General features: G+C 49.9%; 1 protein-coding gene across 1 annotated transcript in view; it reads left to right on the top strand.

Annotated features, from left to right (window-relative positions):
• The window catches only part of LACBIDRAFT_336275 (uncharacterized protein), a gene marked incomplete at both ends in the record, with an annotated part of 2,892 nt that extends 2,143 nt beyond the window's left edge, over nt 1–749 (top strand). Inside the window, 4 exons of the mRNA XM_001891219.1 lie at nt 72–110; nt 161–423; nt 549–578; nt 690–749. Of these exons, the coding sequence (XP_001891254.1) occupies nt 72–110; nt 161–423; nt 549–578; nt 690–749 (392 nt within the window). The remainder of the gene's footprint in view (nt 1–71; nt 111–160; nt 424–548; nt 579–689) is intronic.
• Between the last annotated feature and the right edge of the window lie 801 nt (nt 750–1,550).

Below are 1,550 nucleotides of genomic sequence, written 5' to 3'. Positions count from 1 at the left end.
GAAGCGAAAGGCAGAGCGGCTGGATTTGGGGCAAGGAAAGAAGACTGTTTCATGGATCTGGACTACGGTAGGGGCGGTTGGCGATGATGACGATGCCGTGCTTCATGAAGGTAAGCAGCCGTCAATACGACAGGATTTACAACCGCTGATTAATTGCCAGCGGTGCGGATTGAATGGGCCAAAGCCCGTGCACGGTGCTTGCGCTGGACAGAAGAAGTCCACTTGCTCAAGGAAGAGATGCGGAGGGTTCGGAAAACCCTGGAGTGGAAAGCATCGTGGTGGGATGCTCGGCAGCCTGGCTGGCAAGCTTTGGATAAGCCAATGGGGGAGGGAGTAAGGGCGTATGCAAGCCGGCAGGCGAGCATCCAGAGAGCCCTGCACGCACAGTTTACACGCCTGTGGGACACGCCGTGGACGCCTATAGTGAGCGCGGATGAAGCCAATGAAGGCCCTGGGTGTGGCATTGACCCTGTGCTTGAATCCCTGGCGGAATGCGACGAGGATTAGTGTTTTTTTGGTCCCCATTGAATATATCTTGTTATTTACAGTTGTTTATTTCTAAGGCTATGACATCCAAGGTCTGGTCCTCCAATCCATCAATCACTTCCCCCCGACGGAGGCGGAAAGTGTTCAAGAACAAGCATTAATATGTCAACATATATCTGATATATTTTATTCAACTTCTATAGTGGAGGAACAAGTGGGAGATTCGAAAAACCATCAGAGCTCCAAAATGGGAGATTGTTTGATATTGTTTGCTTCTAAGGCCACGACATACAAGATGAATCCATCAATTTCCACTGATGCTGGAATAACAGGAGCATAAAAAAACAACGGAAAGGACAAAATATTATCTGTATTCCAGAAGGGGAGACTAATTTCAACTAAATACAGTAAAATGAGAAACCAGAATGACCTGCATAGACCCAGCTGGGTGCAGGCACTCCCTGAGTAATAGGGAAAACTGCATTATCCCAGGGAATAAGGCATAGGCCTACAGCCAAGGGTGCCATCCGTGGATTCCATGATTACTGGGATACGCACGAAGCCTTTAATGTGAGTACCTGTCTCAGTCAGTTGAAAAATCTGCATCTGATAGCCCTGTTGAAGAGGTGGCCGATTCTTCAACGACAAGTAGAGTTCTTTGGAGATCAACGTGATGACAGCGCAGGAGTCAAGGCGAAGGTCGATCTCGGGGTTGCTTGCTGTCGCTAATCGCCCTCTGGTGGATAGCACGGAAACGCCCACGGCAGAAGCTCCTGGTTTCGTGACTCTAGCTTTGGGCACACGGACTCGTCTTAGTGGAGCTGGTGGCCCTGGTATATCGTGGAAGGGAAATGTGAAGTCTTTACTCGCGCTTGATGACTCTTCTGACTTGATGCCTGTTGCGTGGAGGTTGTATGCGTAGCGTTGATCCATGGGGGCTTCGTGTACTGCGGGTGGAGGCTCCTCTCTCTTCGATTCGTCCATGTCTTCAAGAATGTAGCGGGAATCCGTCAACTTTGGCTTCGCTCGAGCTTCAGCATCTTCCTCGTCTTCTTCCTCTACCA

Source organism: Laccaria bicolor, genomic scaffold (assembly GCF_000143565.1).
Source record: "Laccaria bicolor S238N-H82 LACBIscaffold_508 genomic scaffold, whole genome shotgun sequence".
NCBI lineage: Eukaryota > Fungi > Basidiomycota > Agaricomycetes > Agaricales > Hydnangiaceae > Laccaria > Laccaria bicolor.
This window is presented reverse-complemented; position numbering and strand designations above follow the sequence as displayed.